The 21,899-nt window shown below is 39.5% G+C and overlaps 1 protein-coding gene across 1 annotated transcript in view; it reads right to left on the reverse strand.

Annotated features, from left to right (window-relative positions):
• Positions 1-21,899, reverse strand: part of LOC126272885 (golgin subfamily A member 8Q-like) — a 219,559-nt gene that overhangs the window by 77,371 nt on the left and 120,289 nt on the right. Inside the window, exon 5 of the mRNA XM_049976133.1 lies at positions 20,878-21,044. Within this exon, the coding sequence (XP_049832090.1) occupies positions 20,878-21,044 (167 nt within the window). The remainder of the gene's footprint in view (positions 1-20,877; positions 21,045-21,899) is intronic.

The raw sequence follows: 21,899 nt of genomic DNA on the forward strand, positions 1-21,899 counted from the left end.
CATTAATGACTTCTCATCTGTAACTTTGCCTGGTGCAAATTTGTTTTGTTTGTAGATTATACAAACCTTGCAATAAGTAGCAATCAAGTATAAATTTAGAAATAGCTGATAATCAAATTTTCACTGACATTAATAAATGGTTTAAAGCTAATTCACTGTCATTAAATTTTGAGAAGACCCACTATATGCCTGTAAGAGAATTGCTTCCAGCATCTGCATAACATATGAAGACATGCAGATCGAAGAGGTTGACAGTGTTAAATTTCTGGGATTACAACTCGATAATAAATTCAGTTGGGAAGGGCATACCACAGAATTTCTTAAGTGCCTAAACAAGTCTGTATTTGCAGTGAGAATAGTGCCAGATGTAAGAGATGAATAAAAATACATACCTTGCTTACTTTCATTCTATTATATCATACAGGATCATATTCTGGGGTAACTTATCAAACCGAGCAACAGTCTGTAGGGTGCAAAAGCATGGGATAAGAATCATTCAATTCAATTCAATTCAGTTTATTAGCGTCCTTGTAGTACATCATCAAAATGACATAGGACTTGTCAATAAACATTAAAACTTAAGATACATGTACATGAAAATTTATAATTGAATTTAACTTGTCAGTTAGACATTACAATTTTAATAGAACTATTAGAACATTAACATAAAAATATACAAGTAGGATAACAACATAAAAAAAAGTTTGTGTTCTCACATCAAAGATTATTTACATTCTTACATTAACTCTGTTTCACACTTTCATAGAAATAGCAAGTATTTAAATGTGAGCAATTACACATATTTATTATGTCAGGGAAATATTAACTGCACTTTTATTGTCAACAATTCATAAACTCTTCAATACTGTAAAAACTATTGCTCAATAACAAGTTTTTTTAATTCTCTTTTAAATATGTGCAGTTTTGGTATTATTTTCAGTTCTTTGGGGAGCGCACTGTACAGGATTTTGGGTTGGAATAGTAAACTTTTGTGATACATATCTGTTTTATGAATTTCTCTGTGGAAATCATTCCTATTCCTTGTTTCGTAGTTGTGAAATTCTCTGTTTAATGTAGAAAATTTCTCGTGTTCTTTTAAGAAACATATGCTTTCATATATGTATAAAGATGGTAGTGTCATGATTTTTAATTCTTTGAAAGCATGCCTACAAGAGTCTTTATATCCTATACCTTTTATTATTCTGACTGACTTCTTCTGTAGTCTAAACGAGTGTTTTGTTAGACTGATGTTCCCCCAAAACGGTACACCGTATCTTAATAAACTGTGCATGAATAGAAATAAACACATAACACTGTTTTAATATTACATGAGCTTTTAAGCATTCTAAGTATATAACATGTTTGACTTAATTTTTTGTTCAATGATATTACATGCTTTTCCCGTCTTAAGTGTTCATCATGTAGAAACTTGTTCAAGGTACTCTGTGTTCTAACAATTGCTTCTCAGTATATTTACTCCTTAATGAAATTTGTTTCAACTAATATATTACTACTTCCAACCAATATCTCAATACATAGCATCAATACTAGGAATAAGAACAATCTAAATAAGGACCTAAAATCACTTACCTTGGTCCAATATGCAAGAACACACATTTTCAATAAATTGCCAGCAACCATTAAAAACTCAGTTTCAGATAAAGCATGGACTTTTCGATAGCCAACTCCTTCTACTCTATAGATGAATATCTTAACAGAGACTGTCAAGCCAGCTTAAGTAAAAATGTCTGTTAGATTTGAGTTCTGACAGCACTTGGTCACAACAGTCAAGATTGGGTATTTTGTGTATGATAAATTTATTAGTAGTGCATAACAATGTTTCATTCTGACAGCATGTTAATTCTGTAAATATTAGGTGTTCCAGTTAACTGCATTGTATTTAATTCACCTATTTTGACAATCTCCGGACAAATTACCAGGATAGTAAGTACTATATTCAAATGTTTTATGTTTTTATGTTATATTTCCATGTTCCACATCCACGACAATCATCTCATTTTTTGGGTCTATAGAACGAAAACTGAATCTAATCTAATATGGTTGTGGATGATGCTGGAGTTTTTGTCCGATGATGTCCCCTGTGTACTTGACTGGAGACAAATTTGGTGATTGAGCAAGCCAAGCCAACATATCAACACTCAGTAGACCATGTTGGGGTACAAAAACAGTATATGTGTGAGAATCTTCATGTTGGAAAACACCCCCTGAAATGCTCTTCATGAATGGCAGCACAACAGGTCGATTCACCAGATCGATGTACAAATTTCTAGTTGAGGTGCGTGGGATAACCACAAGAGTGCTCCTGGTGTCATACAAAATCACACCCCAGACTGTAACTTCAGGTGCAGGTCCAGTGTGTCCAGCACACAAACAGGTCAGTTCAGGTCCCTCAGCTGGCCTCCTCCTAACCAACACATGTCCATCATTGGCACCGAGACAGAACCAGCTTTCATCAGAAAACACAAAAAACCTCCACCCTGTCCTCAAATTAGCTCTTACTTAACACCACTGAAGTCAGAAATGGTCCTTGAAGTAACTGATATCCTTAAAGTAACTGATATGTAACAGTTCATTGTGTCACTGTTGTGCCAACTGCTGCTCAAATTGCTGCTGCACATGCTGTATGATGCACCAGATCCACACGCCAAACATAAAGGTCTTCCCTCTCAGTAGAACCCTGTGGCTGCCCTGATCCTGGTCTCCTTGCAACTGTACATTCTCGTGACCACCGCTGCCAGTAATTATGTACAGTGACTAAATTCCTGTCAAGTCTTTTTGCAGTATTACAGAAGGAACATCCAGCTTCTCATAGCTCTCTTAGGTGTTGATAGTGGCGTCTTTGTTACCTTAAGGGCATTCTTGACTAACATCAACTCGCCACACACAATCTCAAAGGTAACTTATCCTTGTGACCATTACAGCATGTATTTAAAACAAATTGATTTGCATCCTCATAGTGGTGTTACTAATGCCACTCTTATGTAACTGGCGCAAAACCTGAATAAACATCATCTTTCAGGTGTAGAAACATACCTACCACCTTTTAGTTATGTTGCACAACTTCTTCTTGGTGATGCAATTTTTGTTTTCCATCAGTGTCATAAAAGCAAAATCACATACCACACTTTCCAGCGGAAGTGTTTAAACTCAGATGAGTGTTCCTGCAGCCACTCTGTAGCAATTCTGGATGGGTGGGTTGTCGCATTGCCCTGCTGGAGTTGCCCAAGTCTGTTGGACTGCACAATGGACCTAATTGGATGCAGGTGATCAGACTGGATGCTTACACACATCACCTGTCAGAGTTGTATCTAGACATATCAAGGGTCCCACATCACTCCAGCTGCACATGCCCCACACTACTACAGAGCCTCCACCAGCTTGAACAGTCCCCTACTGACATGTAGGGTCCATGGATGCATGAGGTTGTCTCCATCTGCTCGATACAGTTTGAAACAAGACTCATCCGATCAGGCAACATGTTTCCCAGTCATCAATAGTCCAATGTCAATGTTGACAGGCCCAGGCGAGGTGTAAACCTTTGTGTTGTGCAGTCATCGAGCAGCCTTTGGCTCCAAAAGTCCATATCAATGAAGTTTCATTAAATGGTTCGCATGCTGATATTGTTGATGGCCCATCATTGAAATCTGCAGAAATTTGCGGTAGGGTTGCACTTCTGTCACACTGAACGATTCTCTTCAGTCGTCGTTGGTCCTGTTCTTGTAGGACCTTTATCTGGCCACAGCAGTGTCAGAGGTTTGATGTTTTACCAGAAACTGAGTCAGGATAATCAACCAAATAACTCATTTAATGTCTTCATTCATAGTGAATATTGCACACATTTCACACAGTTATTGTGTTCAGAATTATTCTGCTTGATTTTAATCATGTACCTTGGACCTTTATAATGTATGATATGTAATGTTGGTTTCATAACTGCATATTTGACTTCCATGAACATGATCCTGCACTGAAATCAGTCAGTAAATAAATAGTGTTAAGGTCAGCATTTGACTGTATTTTTTCCAGTATCATTCCAATAAACTGAAGTTTACCATTTGTCTTACCTATGACTGAAATTATGTGGTCCTTGAAATCCATATCCCTAAAAATTGTTAAACTACAAATTGTTAAACACTGGTATTCAGATGAGTTGGCTAATACCAATTATGGTTCTTGGCGTACTCATGCATTTAACAAAATTCATAATTCACAGGCCAAATAGAATCATAATTGCCATTTTTTGATTCTCTTCTTGCAAAGCTGGTATTGGATACTAAGTCTTTGAGAGGTCTATGTTTTAAAATATTTTCGTCTTGTGAAGGATAAGCTAAAATCATTCATTCATGGGATTGGATGGCAGTTTGGCAGGGTGCAGTTATTTAGATAGTAATAATCTCCATAAACATGCCTTGGGTCATCAGGTTTTGTAGCCATAGGTAGGGAACTTGCCCACAGTGATTTGGATGACTGAATAATGTTGTGCTTTAACATGAACTAGAATTCTTGCATGCAGTATGCAGTTCATGACAGTCAAATCTATGAAACCTGCAGAAGACTGGAGAGCCACAAGATGTAGAGGTATAATGTTTAACTTCATATTTGATTTGTTTTGGAACACTACAGGATTTTGTTGTGGTCTTCAGCCCCAAGGCTGGTTTGATGCAGCTCTCCATGCTAGTCTATCCTGTAAAAGCTTTCCATCTCTGAAATAACTACTGCAACCTGTATCCTTTTGAACTGCTTCATTAAGTCAAGCCTTAGTCTCCCCCCTATATTTTTTATGCCCCCCCCCCCCCCCCCCCTCTCACACACACACTCCATTACCAAGTGAACTACTTCTTGATGCTTCAGGATGTGTTCCATAAACCAATCCCTTCTTTTCGTCAAATTGTGCCATTTCCTGATGACAACATCCTCCTCAGTAGTCTCCACTCGGAGACCTGAATAGCCAACTATTTTACCTCCAGAATATTTTACTGAAGCAGGTGCAATTATCATTAAGCCAGTACAGCTACAGGTCTTTGGAAAATATAATGTCTGTAGTTGCCCATTGCTTTCAGCTGTTCACAGTACTAACATAGCAAGACCATACTGATTAATGCTGCAAGGCCAGATCAGTTGATATCCAGAATATTGCCCTGCAAAAAAGGCTGCTGCTTCTCTTCAAGAACCATATATTAGTCTTGCCTCTCCTTAGATACCTCTTCAGTGGGGTTGAGCATAAGGTACTGTATCCTTGAGGCTACACCACCTTGCCAAGATCTACAGTTCATGAGAGTTAGGAGATATGAAAGGTATTAATTATATCATTTGCTTTGATACATAATATATTCCCTTCATTTTCTATAGAGTTTTTTTATTAATTTATCTTTTGTTCTTGAGATCAACTAGAAGGTGGATTCTTCGACAAAAAAGTGGTACTGGAGACCTATATCACCAGATTTCCCTAATTTCTCCATTCACAAGGCTGAACACATTTTTCTGGCCTAAAGTATGCCCCCAAATGAAAATGGTAATAGCAGTACTTCTCCTTTCAATTATATCTCGAAGAAATTCTACTCCTACTATGAGAACATTGTCATACCTGATTCCCATTCTATCTCAGCTGACATTCTTTTTTGTTGACTTGCAAACACAATTCATACAACTGGAAATAAAGATCTGTAGCCAATGACAAATTCTGTATTAGAGTTTACTGAACTTCATTAATTAATTGCTCTTCCGTCAATCAATTAGGCATGAGAGTCATTTTATATCTTCAGAAATAGACAAAATATTTTGGATAAGGGTGGGAGGTTATGTAACCACATCATTTTGAGGATCTTTTAGCCTGCAATGCTCATTCATAACCTTTAATTTTTAACTACAATTGACTTGCTTTGAGATGGTACTCTTCACTTTTCTGGAACATTGTTAAGAGTCTTTTTCCAACTAATTATCATTTATGAGACTCAGATATGGCAACAAACTCCAAGAATGTTTTCAACAAATCATGGCTCTAGTTGTGAAGTAAATAATTAAATTTTGTAGTTTTATTTACAATGTGAATCTGTTCTTCAGCTTGGCAAAACCAAATATTGTGGTTTTCTACCCAAAATTACTAACCCTGTCAACTTCAGCTTTACCTGGAGCTGCAGCATTTACTATGACAGTATTGAACTGAGCCCCAATGACCAGTGAAAACTTGTCAGGAGATGCCCTGAACAGCAGTAGAATAGCAATCTGACTGTTTTCCACTATACTGTCTGACAACAAGGAGTCATGGTCTGAGGTGGATCCCTTTTGTTGTCATCTGTGACATCAGTGCAGTGAAGCAGGATATCAATGATATTCTGTGACCTGTTTTGTTGCCCTTCATGACAAGCCATCCTGGGCTTATATTTATCAAGATTATGCAAGCCCACACATGGTGAGAGTTTCTATCACTTGTCTTCATGCTTGCCAAACCCTAACCGGAAGTTTGGAGTATTATGGGCACAACCCTCCAACAAGCTCGGGATTTTGATGATCTAACATGCCAATTGGACAGAATTTGGCACGATATCCTTCTGGAGGACATCCAACAATACTACCAATTACTGCCAAACTGAATAACTGATTTCATAAGTGCCCAAACTGGACCACCACATTATTGACTTTCTAAATTGGTGAAGCTTTCTCTCTTGAAGAAATCATCCAATCTTTCTGACATTGTAATCATTTGCTTGGCCATACATGTAAATCACATCTACTGATTTCCGTCCCATTCAGATAATCCCTTCATGTTGGTTAGTTCTTTGTCGTAGTGTGTACTTGGATTTGTTGTGCATTTCAGTTGTGGACTTTGGTTGTGGTAGGACATGAACCACTTGACAGGTATTGCAAGTCTAATCAATCTTTGTTAAATTACTATCATCAGAGACAGAGTTGTGGGCATGTGAATTCCTTGAAAAAAGTTTTACTGTCCAAATATAAAATTGGCAATAAGATGAGTCAATTGCCTTTCTGAAAAACACAAGTTATATGATTTAAGAATGCTTCACCATGAATCCACAGCTTTTATAGTGTTTCAAGAAAGCAGTGTTATCAGCCACAAACTATACTCATCCAAAACAAAAAACACCAGGAGGAACCTACATTACTACTGACATTCCTGCAACAGCACCAGCCAGCACAAGGGGTTCTGACAAGCCCACCTGACCACTCAACAATGTCGCCATTATTCATTTCCTTTTTTGGATGATAAGAAGGACTGGGACAGTTATGAGAAATGTCTATGTTGGCACATTCACTCATATCATGAACTAAGCGCACAAGCTCAAAAATCTCTTTTTGTTGCATTATCAGTTCCGAAAATCTATCAGCTCTTATGGAAGCTCACTCTGCTTACTAATCTTGTAGCTCTAACTTTTGACAGAATTTGGGTCATCTTATGCAATCATTTCTGTGGTGAAACTCATGTTGTGGTTTCCTGCTTGCAGTTTCATTTCTGTCACAACAAACCAAATCTGTGCTATCACGCATGGCTCAGAATTGTCTGAAAGATGACATTGTGATCCACATGTGATGGATGTCAAAAATATTATGCAGTTGCCCTTATTCGAGACATGAATTCTGACCTCAGAGGTTTGGCACAACACTCTTAAGCTTTCTAACCCCCCTCAGAGGCAGAAGTCCTCCATATTGCTTCCACTTTTTAAATAGTGCACTTGACAGACATGAAACTACAAGAATGCCCTGATGTATGTGAAGCTGCTGTCATTCAACCACCATCACATAACCCTATACAGTCCTAGTCATGTTTCTTCAGCTCAACAGTTATCTGCCTTTACAACCAGAGAGCTTGATCCACTGTCTAGGGGACACCCTCCAAAGCTAACTGTACAATTTGCTAACTGCTCTCATAGGTCCCAGTGCTGAATGGCCTATCTACTTTATAGAGATAGTTTCTGATACCACCGCAAAGCCTAGTGCCCCTACTGGACCAAAGTGTGTACGTAAAGTAGAGAAAATGGTCACATGGAGATAATTTGCAAATGCAAACCACAAGACCATGACTTCAATATGCTCGTGTCCAATATCAAATGTTTGCATGCATCTTTTTCTTTATGTTGAAATGAACGGGCAACAGGTCCATTTGATAGGTGCAGCCTGCTTCCTCATTAATCTTGGAAAATACACTGTAATTAATTCAGTTGTCCACCATACAAAAACTGTATGGAGTCAAAATTAGCATAAGGAGCATCATACATAAAGGTTCAATGAATTTGCAAGTAAATTTTATCTACCAACTTGACACAAACCTAAGAAGATTTACTCTTATGTTAAATCAATGAATGGATCAAAGCCAACTGTTCAAACTCTCTGTGACTACAATGGCATTAAATGGAGGATGACACAGAGAAGGTTAAAATATTCAAGTTTTTTTTCCAGAACTGTTTCACTGAGGAAGATCACATTGTAGCTCCTCCTTTAAATCATCAGAAAAATGTCAAGTTGATGGTTATGGGATAAGAGACCATCAGACAGAAAAACAATTTAAGTCATTCAACAGAGAAAAGGTCAATGTACCCCAGGAGATACCAATATGATTTTACATAGAGTACATGAAAAAACTCACATAGGTTGCTGAAGGACTGAAGCATTTCCAATGATTGAAAAAAAGTGCAGGTCATTCCCATTTTCAAGAAGGGTCATTGAACAGACACACAATACTATAGGCCTATATCTCCGACATCAGTTTGTTGTAGAATTTTGGAACATGTTTTACACTCTCATATTACAGCATTTCTAGAAAGTGAAAATCTCCTCTGTAGGATTCAACATGAGCCCTGAAAATGACAGTGTGAAACCCAGCTGACTTTGTTCATCCACCAGACCCAGAAAGTAGTAGATAGTGGCACCCAGTTTGACGGCATGATCCTTGACTTTTGAAGGCATCATCATTCGATGTTCCACATTGCTGCCTAGTGAACAAAAGTATGAGCATATGAAATATCAGACCATCTGTGTGACTGTATGAAGAGGTTCTAGAAAACAGAACACAGCATGCCATTCTCAATGGAGAGAAATCATCAGACATACAAGTAACTTCGAGAATACTCCAAGGGAGTGTTATGGGACCATTACTATTCACAATACTTTAGATAACATATTGGGCAACACTGGAAGTTCTGTGAGCCTTTTTGTGGATGATACTACTGTATACAGAGAAGTCATAATGTTAGAAAACTAGCAAATTGCAGGAAGAGCCACAGGGGACCAACATTTGGTACAGGGACTGGCAACTGACTCTCAAGATATGTCAACACATAAATGGACAAAAAGATACATTATTGTATGTTTACAAGATTGCAGAACAATTACTAGAAGCAATCATATACATAGAATATCGAGGATAATGTGCACAGAGTGATTTAAGTTGGAATGGCCACATAACACTAATCACAGGCAATGCAAATGTCAGACTGAGATTCATTGGAAGACTCTCAGAAAATGTAGCCCACTCAGAAAGGAGGTAGCTTACAAAATCCTCATTTTACCAATGCTTGAATATTGCACCAGATAGGATTGGTAGAGAAAGCAGAGAAGATCCTAAGAAGAACAGCACATTTCGTTATAGGTTTAGTCAATAAATATGAAAACATCATGAAGATGCTTAGTGGCAGGCACTGAAAGAGGGCCCTTCTGCATCATAGCTTCACAGCTAAAAGTTTTGAGAGCATATGTTCCTACAAGAATCAACCAATATATTGCTTCCTTCTATGTAAATCTCTTGTAAAGACCATAACAGTAAAATCAGAGAGATTCGAGCTCACATGGAGGCTTACCTGCAATCTTTCTTTCTCCAAACCATTCACAACTGGAACAGGAAAGGGGGTTAACAGTGATACCCAAAGTACCCTTTTCCAAGCACTGTAAGGTGACTTGTGGGGTATCAGTGTAGATGTAGATGTAGACTGCAGACATCAACTCATAAGATTGTTACATATAACAAACAAGCCTTTCATGTATGCAGCATGGTCACGACACAAGTGATGTACCATCAAGTCCAACACCCCCTGGACTGAACAGGCTTCAAGACACCAGTAGCTGCAAACATATGTCTGCTACACATCTTTCCACTCTATGTTTTCTCAATTTTGAATCCTGTCAGTTTCATGTATAACACCATTCCCTTTAAAAATATTCAGGTCTGTCAAAAATATGCACCCCTTTTTGAATCCTGGTTGGGATACACCAATGACATCTTAACCCAAGCAAGTATTTAAATGGATTTTAAGGCTACAATCAGTACTTAAGTCACTGTCAATTCACATCCCATTCCACAGCATGACAAGCTGCATTCTAGTTTGGTAACTGGGTAATACTTTTCTAAATTGATCTGGAAAATGTATACTTGCAACTTCCGTAGGGTCTAGAGTGACAACATATTGTTGTTCTGATTACATCTTTTGGATTATATCCCCATAAGTACATTCCTTTCATATATCAACTCGAGCCATTTTTCAACACCATCAGAAATAACTAACAGCAGATATCTCATGCTGTGAAAACTACTGGGATAACATTATTGTCCCAGGTAAAGCTAATCAATCTAATCAATCCTAACATCTCATTTCCTCATCACCAAGCTGCTACCTTCCACTGTAACCTACAAAAACAAGTTATTTTTCAAGATCGTATTGAACAGATGCACCATGTTCTCAGGAAAGATGACAATACATTAACATAATGTCATCTCACTGACACTGTTCACAATAACTAACCCAACTAACTTTTTAAGCTACAATACTTTTTGGGGAAAGTTGATTATTATTATAAATTTATCATTGGTGCAGCTCAAATTGTATACCCATTAAATCACTACAGTGAAAAATTACTTTTTAGTGGTCTGCTGAGTGTGAGCTCAAGCTTTCCAAGATCTAAAACAAAAACTGTATTCTGCCCATGTTTAGTACTTTTCAGACCAGGTAGCCCCACTGTATTTCCAGCACACACATCCCAGTACAGCATCAGTGCTGTCCTTTCTCACTGCACCACAGACAGCACAGACCATACAACTTCACCAAGCTCTGTATGGGGGAAAGTATGAGCATCCTTTTCCCCACCATTTGCTGCTATCTGCTCTTATTAACTGGGTGAAATTGAGTCATGTGATACTTTATGCCATATTGGGACTTTATACTGGTTTTGTAACATAGGGAGTATAGTTTATTTTCTAAGTTTCATGTTGAATCATGAGACAACATTCTGTGCTTATGATGGCACTTTTCAAGCCCAAAAGTGAGGGATACTATGAACTTCCTTCTAAGGAAATTGGAAAATATAAATGTAATTTTTGGTAAATAGTACTGAACTATGGCCAAATTATTGCTGTTTCTATTCTTGTTCGTGATATATCACTTTATGTAAAAGATTTAGAATTATTAGATACCTTGAACACAAGCAACGGTAATTTCATCTTGTTTTAATATGCAACGTGTATACTGTTGTGCCGCAGTTAATTTACTTGGCACCCACTGGATAAAATTGGGACACTACCCACAGCTAATGCAAGATTTGTTGGAATCTGTCAGCTTGGGATGGCCAGGTGAAGTTACACAGCTGATGCAGCAAGTACTGTCTTTGAAGTGGTTACCACGTGCTATGGCCAAGCAGAGGAACCAGAGGCTTAACAGTATTTAATCAGCAGAAAGTCAGAGCTGCTGTGGCATGGGTGACATGATTGCCTTACATCAAAGTCATGGCTTTGTTGTGGCTTATGGGTTAGGAACTGATGCTTCATCAAAACAAGGATGGGTCAAGCCCATATAAACACTCCTCATTTTTAGACACAGTTATTGCAGCCAGCCTGCAGCTCTGATGAGCAATCCTACAATTATCTATGAGTCTACATAGATCAACTAGTCACCAACTCCAGAACATGTCACTGCTGGCTGCGGCCCTGCTGTTCACATTGAGTCAACTGCTGCCAACTTAGTGCCCACCAACCAGTGGGTCTCTTGTGGGCCTACCTCAGCTGCTGCCAGCATCACCACTCCACTGCTAACCCACCCGTGGTGATAATTTACTGGCCAACTGAGCTCCATCAACCTGCTTCCACCACCCACCACAGGAAGCTTGCCACCCTGAGCTCTATAAGTGGTATCAGAAATGGTTATTGACACCTGCAGCTGGATCCAGGGTCCAGCCATAATGTGCAGTCCAGCAATACAGCTTTGGTAAATGAGTTTTTTTTATCTGTGTGACCTTTTTCTTCTGTTTTGTGCACAGCCAAGGATAGATTAATATGCATCGGAACTTGAAGGAACAATTTGTGAAACCTCAGTGACCTATAGATTTGTTGCAGTACTATGTATTCATGGCCAGTGAGAGGCCAGCATTATAATTTTGTGGGTCATGAACTGCTGTGAATGCCAGCAGTACCAGCTATTGACATTATGGGCAAGAGGCACATCAATGCTCAGAGCCTCAATGGACTATGATCCATCATAAGGATTGCTATAATTTTTTTCACTTATGCCTAAATGTTTGTGGTAGCTGTCCTTACTTTGTTGATGTGCAGTGTATTTTATTTTATTTTATTTATTTGTGTGTGTGTGTGTGTGTGTGTGTGTGTGTGTGTGTGTGTGTGTGTGTGTGTGTGTGTGTGGGGCAGGTGGAAACTTTAACAACAGGTAATGCACATAGACACAGTGAACTAAATGGATGCTAGATGCACAGGCTTCATTAAGTGGACCTGTTCCTTCTGTGGATCCCATTGCTGCTAGTCTAGTGGCTCCTTTTTCTAGTAAAGTGAATGAGGATGTGTCTGCATTTACCAACAACTTGGAAGCTGTTGCTTGTCTGGGTAAGTGTTTGGACAAAGTACATCTGCACATGAGCAGGCTATGATTGGTGAGTGAGGCAAAGACGTGTGTCATGGATCATGAGGGGTTGAATAAAGCACAAAAATTTGAACAACTTAAGAAGAAACTCTATTAGCACTAGCACAAGCAAAATAGTGCAATTTTTTTTAAGGAGTAACTTAATGAGATGTCCCACAAATGAAACGAGTTGCTGGAAACATTCTTTGATATAATCAGGAAAATCTGTGTGCAAATGTATGAGTTAACACAGTCCCATGAGGCAGATAAATTATTCTGCAAGAGGCAGAACACATAGTGCTAGATATGTTTTTGAGAGGACTTCCACCCAATACACCAGGGAGGGTATTGATGGAAAATCAATAGGATTTGACTGCTGCCATTAAGGTTGCTATGCAACTGGAGGATGTAGATGTGGCAACCTGGGTGCAGGGTAATCAGAGTATTTTTTCCTCAGATGTAAAGTTCTGTAAGTGTGAATCACATTCAGGAACTATGCCATCAATGGATATGCCACAAGTGCAGGATGGTGGTGCATCATGCATCAAGCAAAGAGAGTGACAGGGTGGTGGGGCATCATGCAGAGGACTGTCAGAGTAAAAAGCAAAGAGAGTGATGACATGATAAATCACTGGAATCAATACTGCTCAGTTTGCGTATTGGACCAAAGTAAAGCACAATCCTAGGGCTGGATTTTCTAGAACAGCACCGCACGGAAGTTGATCTTTCGCAGCGCACCACTGAGCCCAGTGGGACACTGTTGCCTCTGGGGACGACCACTACAAATGAAACACTGTCGCAAGGCTTACTGATTGTGAAAGTGGAAGGAAAAATAAATGGCATTCATGTTCATTTAGGCTCAATTTGCATGACGGAGCACCAATATGTATGAAAAAATTGCTCTGGGTGAGTGTGGGTACTGACATACTGAATGATATATTGTTTGTTATAGAGCCATTGGAACACAATGACAAATTTGATACATCACACTGTTTTGTCTCTTGAGTGTGGATAATTTTGGCTCTGATGTAGTGGATTGGCCAAAAGGATTATTAATTGTCAATGTGCATATCCCTGATGTGGAAGATTTAGAAAGCATGCACGAAGACCTATGTCGCAAGCAAATCTTCAATACATCTGCATTACACAAAAAAGTACAGCATTTAAAATGGAAATATAGGATAGATATGTAAACACTATCAATATGATTTGCAGATTTGTTCAGTCCTTGTGGTCCCTTTCCTGTGATGCCCGTGACAGCATAAAATCCTGTTGATGGATAAATCTTGTGTTTACAAGAAGCCATACTGTATACTTTAGTACTTGTAAATGGTAATGGAGGAATTCATAAATCATGGATGGCATATGGGGGATGGGGATAGAGATAGTCCATAGGAAGCATACATTGTCACTGTGCCTAAAAATCATCAGACAGGACAAACAAACACAGGTTTTGTTGTAATTCCCAATATCTGACCACAAGAACCGTGATGGAAGTATATTGTATCATCATCATCAACATCATAATCATCATCATCATCATTTAAGACTGATTATGCCTTTCAGCGTTCAGTCTGGAGCATAGCCCCCTTATAAAATTCCTCCATGATACCCTATTCAGTGCTAACATTGGTGCCTATTCTGATGTTAAACCTATTACTTCAAAATGATTCTTAACCGAATCCAGGTAACTTCTCCTTGGTTTGCCCCGACTCCTCCTACCCTCTACTGCTGAACCCATGAGTCTCTTGGGTAACCTTGCTTCTCCCATGCGTGTAACATGACCCCACCAGCTAAGCCTGTTCGCTCTGACTGCTACATGTACAGAGTTCATTCCCAGTTTTTCTTTGATTTCCTCATTGTGGACACCCTCCTGTCATTGTTCCCATTTACTAGTACCTGCAATCATCCTAGCTACTTTCATATCCGTAACCTCAACCTTGTTGATAAGGTAACCTAAATCCACCCAGCTTTCGCTCCTGTACAACAAAGTTGGTCGAAAGATTGAACGGTGCACAGATAGCTTAGTCTTGCTACTGACTTCCTTCTTGCAGAAGAGAGTAGATCGTAGCTGAGTGCTCACTGCATTAGCTTTGCTACACCTCGCTCCAGTTCTTTCACTATGTTGCCACCCTGTGAGAATATGCATCCTAAGTACTTGAAACCGTCCACCTCTTCTAACTTTGTTCCTCCTATTTGGCACTCAATCCGTTTATATTTCTTTCCCACTGACATTACTTTCGTTTTGGAGATGCTAATCTTCATACCATAGTCCTTACATTTCTGATCTAGCTCTGAAATATTACTTTGCAAACTTTCAATCGAATCTGCCATCACAACTAAGTCATCCGCATATGCAAGACTGCTTATTTTGTGTTCACATATCTTAATCTCACCCAGTCTATTGTTTTCAACATATGATCCATAAATAATATGGACAACAGAGGAGACAGGTTGCAGCCTTGTCTTACCCCTGAAACTACTCTGAACCATGAACTCAATTTACCATCAACTCTAACTGCTGCCTGACTATCCATGTAAAGACCTTTAATTGCTTGCAGAATTTTGCCTCCTATTCCATAATCTCGTATAACAGCCAATAACTTCCTCCTAGGAACCCGGTCATATGCCTTTTCTAGATCTATAAAGCATAGATACAATTCCCTGTTCCACTCATAACACTTCTCCATTATTTGCCGTAAGCTAAAGATCTGGTCCTGACAACCTCTAAGAGGCCTAAACCCACACTGATCTTCATCCAATTGGTCCTCAACTAATACTTGCACTTTCCTTTCAACAATACCTGAGAAGATTTTACCCACAACGCTGATTAAAGAGATACCTCTGTAGTTGTTACAATCTTTTCTGTTTCCATGTTTAAAGATTGGTGTGATTACTGCTTTTGTCCAGTCTGATGGAACCTGTCCGTCCCGACTCCCAGGCCATTTCAATTATCCTGTGTAGCCATTTAAGACCTGACATTCCACTGTATTTGATGAGTTCCGACTTAATTTCATCCACCCCAGCTGCTTTATTGCACTGCAATCTATTGACCATTTTCTCCACTTCCTCAAATGTGATCCTATTTCCATCATCATTCCTATCCCATTCTACCTCGAAATCTGAAACATTACTGATCGTATTTTCACCGACATTGAGCAACTCTTCAAAATATTCCCTCCATCTGCCCAAGGCATCTACAGAATTCACCAGCAGTTTTCCTGACCTGTCCAAAATACTTGTCATTTCCTTCTTACCTCCCTTTCGAAGACTGCTAATTACACTCCAGAATGGTTTTCCAGCAGCTTGACCCATAGTCTCCAACCTGCTTCCAAAGTCTTCCCAAGATTTCTTCTTGGATGCTGCAATTATCTGTTTGGCTCTGTTTCTTTCTTCAACATAACTTTCTCTGTCTACCTGAGTTCTAGTATGTAGCCATTTTTGATACGCCTTCTTTTTCCTTTTACAGGCTGCCTTGACTGTGTCATTCCACCAAGCTGTTTGCTTCATCCTACTTTTACACACTACTGTTCCAAGACATTCTTTAGCCACTTCTAGTACTGTGTCCCTGTACCTTGTCCATTCCTTTTCCAATGACTGTACTTCACTACATTCAACTAACTGGTACCTTTCTGAGATCGCTGTTATGTACTTGTGCCTGATTTCCTTATCCTGAAGTTTCTCCACTCTTATCCTCCTACATATGGACCTGACCTCCTGCACTTTCAGCCTCACAATCCCAATTTCACTGCAGATTAAATAATGATCAGTGTCATCAAAGAATCCCCTGAATACACGTGTGTCCCTCACAGCCTTCCTGAATTCCTGATCTGTTATTATATAGTCAATGACAGATCTGGTTCACCTGCCTTCCCAAGTATACCGGTGAATGTTCTTATGTTTAAAAAAGGAGTTTGTCATTACTAAGAGTTGCTTTCCATTCCTATTGGCCTCCATATCCTCTCCAAATTTACCCATAACCTTTTCATACCCTTCTGTTCGATTACCAATCCTGGCGTTAAAATCACCCATGAGCAGAAAACTGTCCTAGTCCTTTACTCTAATAACTACATCACTGAGTGCCTCATAAAAACTATCCATCTTATCTTGATCTGTCCCTTCACAATGCGAATATACTGACACAATTCTAATTTTCTTGCTAGACACTGTCAAATCTATCCACATCAGTTGTTCGTTTACATACCTTACTGCAACTACGCTGGGTTCCATTTCTTTCATGATGTAAAGCCCTACACCCCATTGTGCTATTCCTGCTTTGACTCCTGACAGGTAGACCTTGTATTCTTCCACTTCCTCTTCTTTCTCACCCCTTACCCGAATGTCACTGACAGCTAAAACGTCCAGCCCCATCTTACTTGCAGCCTCTGCCAGCTCTACCTTCTTCCCAGAGTAGCCCCCATTGATATTAATAGCCACCCATCTCATTACCATTTGTTTGCCAAGTCGTATCTTAGGAGTCCCTGGTTTGTCAGTTAGAGGTGGGACTCCGTCACCTCCAAAGGTCCGAGGCATTTTACTCTGATTGTTGCCAGCATCACATTTAAAGTGCCAGGGAAGCAGGTTGCTAGCCTTACTTGCCCCGAGTCCCATTGAGTTTTATCCCTAACGGTTGAGGGACTAACCGGTGGATTTGGTAGTCTTTGCCGTATGAGCACAAAGGTGACCACGACTCACAAAGTGTCCGAGATGCCCTGCCTTATTCCAAAGTAACTGGTATCCCGACTGTCGGGACCACTTACTTGGCCACTCATACGTTGCCCATGGTTCATGAACTAGGACATGACTACAGGAACCCAAACCATGAACCACAAGTTTATTGTATACCAAATATAACTGAAACATTGGGCAACCTGAGTCAATGTAAATACTTCTCCACAACAGATTTAAAGACGGGTATCACCAGTTGGAAGTGGATCCAAGAAGATCAGACAATGACCTAATTTACCATTCCATGGGGACACTACCAAACTCAGCAGATGGCATTTGAGCTTAAGAATGCACCAGATACATTCCAATGACTATTAAATGGAGTGTTAAAGGGATTAAAACCACATCAGTGTATGGTCTGTTAAGACGATATTATTGTGTTTTCTAAAGGTCTTGAGCAGCAGCCGCGCGGGATTAGCCAAGCGGTCTTAGGCGCTACAGTCATGGACTGTGAGGCTGGTCCCAGCGGAGGTCCGAGTCCTCGCTCGGGCATGGGTGTGTGTGTTTGTCCTTAGGATAATTTAGGTTAAGTAGTGTGTAAGCTTAGGGACAAATGATCTTAACAGTTAAGTATCATATGATTTCACACACATTTGAACATTTTTTCTTGAGCAGCATACACAACAGATGGAGGAAGTGCTTAAGAGGCAGTTTTTAGTATGCTAAGCATTATATATTGAAAAGTGTCACTGTGTGTCCACAAAGGTGAACTATCAAGGTCATGTGATTAGTTGAGATGGCGTGAACCTTGCCCCAAGTTTGATATGTGCTGTCCCTGATTTATTACCACCACAAACTGTGAAAAAACTCCAATCTATATTAGATTTATGTAATTACCATAGAAAATTTGTCAAAGAGTTTGCTGAAATAACTGAACTATTAACTCTTTTGTTAAAAAATGATATAAAATACCAGTGGACAACTGACTGTCAAACGGCATTTGAGCAACTGAAAGAGATGCTAACAACTAGCCGGTACCCAAATTATGAGACAGAATGTCTCCTGTTTTGTGTTGCAAGCAACCAGGTGATAGGATGCTTTCTAAGTCACGATTTGAATGGCATGGAACAACCAGGAGCATATTCATTCAGGCTGTTAAATAAAGCTGAATGGCCAGAATGAGATTTTCACTCTGCAGCGGAGTGTGCGCTGATATGAAACTTCCTGGAAGATTAAAACTGTGTGCCCGACCGAGACTCGAACTCGGGACCTTTGCCTTTCGCGGGCAAGTGCTCTACCAACTGAGCTACCGAAGCACGACTCACGCCCGGTACTCACAGCTTTACTTCTGCCAGTATCCGTCTCCTACCTTCCAAACTTTACAGAAGCTCTTCTGCGAACCTTGCAGAACTAGCACTCCTGAAAGAAAGGATAATGCGGAGACATGGCTTAGCCACAGCCTGGGGGATGTTTCCAGAATGAGATTTTCACTCTGCAGCGGAGTGTGCTCTGATATGAAACTTCCTGGCAGATTAAAACTGTGTGCCCGACCAAGACTCGAACTCGGGACCTTTGCCTTTCACGGGCAAGTGCTCTACCAACTGAGCTACCGAAGCACGACTCACGCCCAGTACTCCCGAGTTCGAGTCTCGGTCGGGCACACAGTTTTAATCTGCAGGAAGTTTCAAAGCTGAATGGAATTACTTAAAGCTATTTCCACTGTTACCTACTGTTAGGAAAGTCAGAGTCATAACAGACCATGTTGCATTAAAATGGTTATTACAGTTGAGGGATCCTTCATGCAGATTAACTTGTTGGGCATTAAAATTAAGTGAATTTAATTAAGGACAATAAGCTATTGTGTAGGATGTTCATGCCATGTATTTTGGTACCCAAAGCACTGACAGACCAAGTGTTGAAGGAAGCACATGATCATGTATTATCAGATCATGGATGATGAAGGACAACTTATCACTGAATAGCTGAACAATAGTGGTAGAGGAAGAGGAGACAAGAAGTAGACCTGTGTGTGAGGAACTGCATACCATGGGCACAATGTGCCAATCTCAGTCATCAACAAATACTGCAGCAAAGATTACCCGAGGCAGCCAAGCCATTTTAAACATTTTCGGTTCATTCAACCTAACACTGGTGAGTAACTGCTACATTTTAACCATCACGGACCACTTTTCACATTATCTTGCAACAGTTGTAATCCCAAATAAACAAGTACTTACCGTAGCACAGGCAGTGGTAAACAATTGGTTCTTCAAGTTTGGCGTTCCCAACACAAAATTACAGATCCGAACACTAACTTCAAGGCCGAGCTGATTAAGCAGCTGTGTAATCTATTGCAAATCTGGAAACTAATAACTAGTCCCTTGCACCCTCATTCAAATAGAAGAACAGAACGTGTTCATTGTGCTATCAGCAAAATGTTAGGTTATTATGTGAACAGCAATCACAATGACTGGGATGTTTATCTGCCCTATGTCACAGCTGAATACAATCCTAAAGAGCACAAAAGCACTGGATTCTCACTATACGAAGTGGTATACGGTAGAAAGATTTCATTGACTCTCAAAGTGTTTACAGCTAAAGTTGGGAAAAATGGGGAGTCAATGAAGAAGCCTGGGAAGATGTTGTGTGGGATGAGTGGAAACAAGTAAAGAAATTGAATATGAAAGTGCTTGATCAGCAAGAAAAAATTGAATAATGTGTTGTTAAACTACCCAAGTATAAACTCAGTCAGTGGATTGTGCTGGTGAACCCCTAGACACCAAAGGGCAAAATGAGAAAAATTCTTACATGGTATCAAGGATGATATCTAGTCACAAAAATGACATCACCTTTGAACATGTATTTGCAGTCACTGACAAGAACCTCCACTGTTAAATCTTTTACGGGCACTTTAGAAATTTCACTGCAAATGCCGTGCCATGCTCCCTGCAGGGGGAGCTAAAACGAAGTGCAAACTTGCATGACCTTGACTAATGCAAAACCTCTATTCTCTGAATGTAGCATTTTTGGGCAGCCAAAATCTGACTGAAACAACTTCCATAGCAGTTAAAAATGATCCACACTTATCGCCTCAGCCATAGTCTTTCAAATAAAACATTAGGCTGCAACAACATTCGATCACCAACATAAAACATTAATCATTGCTGTTTCAAATTGTTTCACATATTAATAGACAAATTAATGAATTAATCAATAATGCAACAAATAAACTATTATTTCTCTATGAAATGACAATATATGCCATTGGATGTTAGTAATTACTTCTATTTCATTAACTCTAAAAATGCATGTATCCAAAGACTCTTCTCTACTGACTTACCTTCAAGGGCTACAATCTTTCTTTCGAGGGATGCAGTCTTGCTCTTCTCCTTTTCATGTAAAAAGGTAATGTGTTCTGCAGAAAGCTGTACTTGTGAGCTAAGTTTCTTTGTAGCCTCAACAGAACTTTGAAGTCTGTGGTAGTCTTCTTCTAATTTCTGCATTTGACTACAAATGGCAATTACAAACACATACAATGAGCCAATATATTTTAAGCAAGAAAGCAACACTTACTTAAAACAGTGCACAACAGACAATAATTTTTGTGATGATTAATTTGGATTTGAATTAAGAACATATGACTGGTTTCAAAATGCTTAAATTTTGTTGTCACTCTTGTATGACAGCCTAGCCAATTATTATTATTGTGTCCCAGAATCCTTCTGATATGTATGGCAACAGAATATCATTTTTTTAATGTGGCAATCTGCAGCATTGTATGTCGCTAAAAAGTATGGTCTTTTGGAAAAGTTGGGTGGTAACATCATAAAAGGAAAGGCAAGAATTCACCCACATCTGATAGCTAGGTTGCACATAAACATAACAGACTAAATGTTCAGAAAGTTGTTCTAGCTGCTGCACCCAGAAAACATGGTCGGCCACCAATGTAACTTTCTACATGTGTACACTATCAGTGGGTACATAAATAATTAGGATGCCAATTTTCTATGACAGATAGAATGGCCAGCAGAGTATTAGGACTGTTCATGTTTAGTTTCTTAACAGCCCTAGTAGGGTATACATGGGGTGTGAACAGTGTTAGATGTTGAGCAACAGTGATTGAAACATGCATTATCTAGATATGAGGGGCATTCAGATGTGACAATGGCCTGATGTTGAACTGCACAGGAATGTGAAGGCAGACATACGCATAGTCAAGCTACCGGATGACGACAGGTGAGGATAGCACCAACCACATTGTGACACCTTCAAATCAGTGCCTACCATCCAAGAACAAGTAAGAGATCCATTGCAGCATTATGTGTCATCCCGCACCATTGGTCAGAGACAAGCAGCAGTTGG

The sequence above is a fragment of the Schistocerca gregaria genome, chromosome 5 (assembly GCF_023897955.1).
Source record: "Schistocerca gregaria isolate iqSchGreg1 chromosome 5, iqSchGreg1.2, whole genome shotgun sequence".
NCBI classification, from domain to species: domain Eukaryota; kingdom Metazoa; phylum Arthropoda; class Insecta; order Orthoptera; family Acrididae; genus Schistocerca; species Schistocerca gregaria.